At 42.2% G+C, this 2358-nt stretch overlaps 1 protein-coding gene across 1 annotated transcript; it reads left to right on the top strand.

Moving 5' to 3' along the window:
- Positions 1-205: 205 nt before the first annotated feature.
- LOC311118530 (ladderlectin-like) lies at positions 206-1918 on the top strand (the record flags this gene model as incomplete). The annotated part of the gene is made up of 5 exons (XM_084193323.1): positions 206-263; positions 407-507; positions 893-1069; positions 1593-1704; positions 1827-1918. The coding sequence occupies 5 exons, from the start codon at positions 206-208 to the stop codon at positions 1916-1918; spliced, it is 540 nt and encodes a 179-aa protein (XP_084049449.1).
- Between the last annotated feature and the right edge of the window lie 440 nt (positions 1919-2358).

Below are 2358 nucleotides of genomic sequence, written 5' to 3'. Positions count from 1 at the left end.
CATATTCCTATGGTGATCTACTGTATGGGGACTAAGATACCTGGTATTCCTTGGCCCTTCATTAGTTGAATCTGCTCTGATTAGGTAGTACTGGAATACATCTGATAAGTGGAATGGCTGGGGTACTTGGTGAGGTTAGGGGAACACTGCACTCTGAAGGACTCACTGAATTTGTCTTCATGGCTTCTCTCTCAGGAGACTCACCATGGCCATGTTGACCGTTCTTCTGCTTCTCAGTGCTGCCTTTGCTCTGGGAGACGCAAGTAAGAGTCCACTTTACATGATTCATTCTGTATTTGTTTTGTTGTAGCAGAGGTGACTGACTGATATACTAATAATATTGTAGTTGTGATATGTAGATCCGTCTCGACTAGTCTTTAAAGCCAGCTGCAACTTCTCCTTTCAGATTCATTTGTAGAAGAAGACTTGTGTCCCCGCGGTTGGACCAAATATGGATCACGCTGCTTCATGTTTGTTAAGACTGCAAGGACCTGGCCTGAAGCAGAGGTATCATGCTTACATCTACTGTTAATTTAAAGGGGAAGTTGAATTGAAATCAACCCTTTGACATTACATTAAAGGTGATTTTATGTTTTTAAATCCGGTAACACATGCCTCATGTAAAATACTGAACTTCCCTTTAAGATATTGTTTAGTTGGAATGTCCTAGAAGTTTGGAATATTTATTTAATGTGTGAGGTCAGGCCTCCTGTATATTGGAACCCACAGGACATGGCTTAATACATCAACTAATATCTTTAAGATCATGTTTAAAAGGGAATTAGTTCCGACTGTCAATATTTGAGAGTCCAGAAGACAAATTCTCAGACTGGCCAGCTGACTAACACTTACATTATGAAATGGCTTTGTCCCCATCTACTGCATTCTCTAGCGGCACTGTGTGTCCCTTGGTGAAAAACTGGTGTCTGTGCCCAGAACTGTAGAGTACCTTGGCGCAAACCTGGCATCTGTACACAGCTCTGAGGAGGAGCAATTTCTACAGACGTTGGTCAAGACTGGTGGTTTCCCTCCTACCTGGATTGGAGGATTTGATGCTGATAAGTCAAAGGTGGGACATGTTCCCAGGTGACAGGAAGCCTAGCAGTTATGAGCGTTGGGCCAATGAAGGCAAGGTTGCTGGTTTGAATCCCAGAGCGCACTGTGGAAAACTATTATGTGCCCTTGAGCAATGCACTTAACCCTAATTGCTCCTGTAAATCGTTCTAGATGAGAGCATCTGCTAATTGACTAAAATGTAAATGTCGCTGTCATACTTCAGTAGAAGGCTTTTATACTAATGTAAAACGGTAATAGTTCAGTATAAATTGTCTCAAAGTAACCTGTTCCAGACAGTCTGCCTGTTCTTGTATGGTGTTTCTAGCTTCAACAGTTGTAGACAAGTGATGCTCATTGAAATGCGTTGGGATGATTGTAAATGTGATCAGGAAGTAGGCTCCATTTTTCTCTTTACACAAGCAACAGCTCCAGTCTGAGTTGTAAAATTTTAGCGGTAGCTTTGACTGTTTCAGGAGGTAGAGGAGAGGGCTATACATTTTGGATTTATTCTGGAACCTCCCTTTTCCCCCCTTCAGGACAGGCTATGGTTCTGGAGCGACGGCTCTGACTTTGATCACCAGAACTGGGCCAAAGGACGGCCCAATAACTCTGGTGCCAGAGAGATGTGTATTCAGATGAACTTTGGAGGTACAGTAAGCCCAGTGTCATTCACTGATCCAGCCTTGAAATTAAACTTCACTCATAGTATATTTACCAAATGCATCTCCGACACTCATGCAGACGTTCCTCCTGTTGTGTTTCCTCTTAAGGTGAACGCCGCTGGAACAATGCAATATGTGGAACGAGCTTGCTCTCTGTGTGCTCCCTGAGACTCTTGCCACTCCGTCAATCTATAAACTAAAAGCAACAATGCTATTCCATATGTGTCCGCATCCTTAACACTTTACGGTAACGTCAAATACTTTGATTTGTTGCAGTTAAATGAAGTCTTAGTTACTACATAATGTTGAGGTGTTTTGTTTGCAGCCAATAAAACATGTGTACACTATTTTGTCTCATGAGTTATTGAACATGATACTGCTATAATTGGCTCATCTTTTGAGAGGTTTATTGAAGGTACAGGCTTTGATCTGGGACTTGAGTATTACTCAAATTCCAACACTATTACCACGAAACACAGCATCATTACATTTTAGTAATTGTGGTGACTCTTAGCCAGAGTGACTTACAGTAGTTAATACCTATTCTTACTGGTCCCCTGTGGGAATCGAACCCACAACCCTGTTGTTGCAAGTGCCATGCTCAACTAACTGAGCCACCAAGACAACACTGTCATAACCA

Source organism: Coregonus lavaretus, assembly GCF_964263955.1.
Source record: "Coregonus lavaretus genome assembly, contig: HAP1_SCAFFOLD_1673, whole genome shotgun sequence".
Classification (NCBI taxonomy): domain Eukaryota; kingdom Metazoa; phylum Chordata; class Actinopteri; order Salmoniformes; family Salmonidae; genus Coregonus; species Coregonus lavaretus.
The sequence above is the reverse complement of the archived record's forward strand: the minus strand, read 5'-3'. Positions and strand labels throughout refer to the sequence as shown.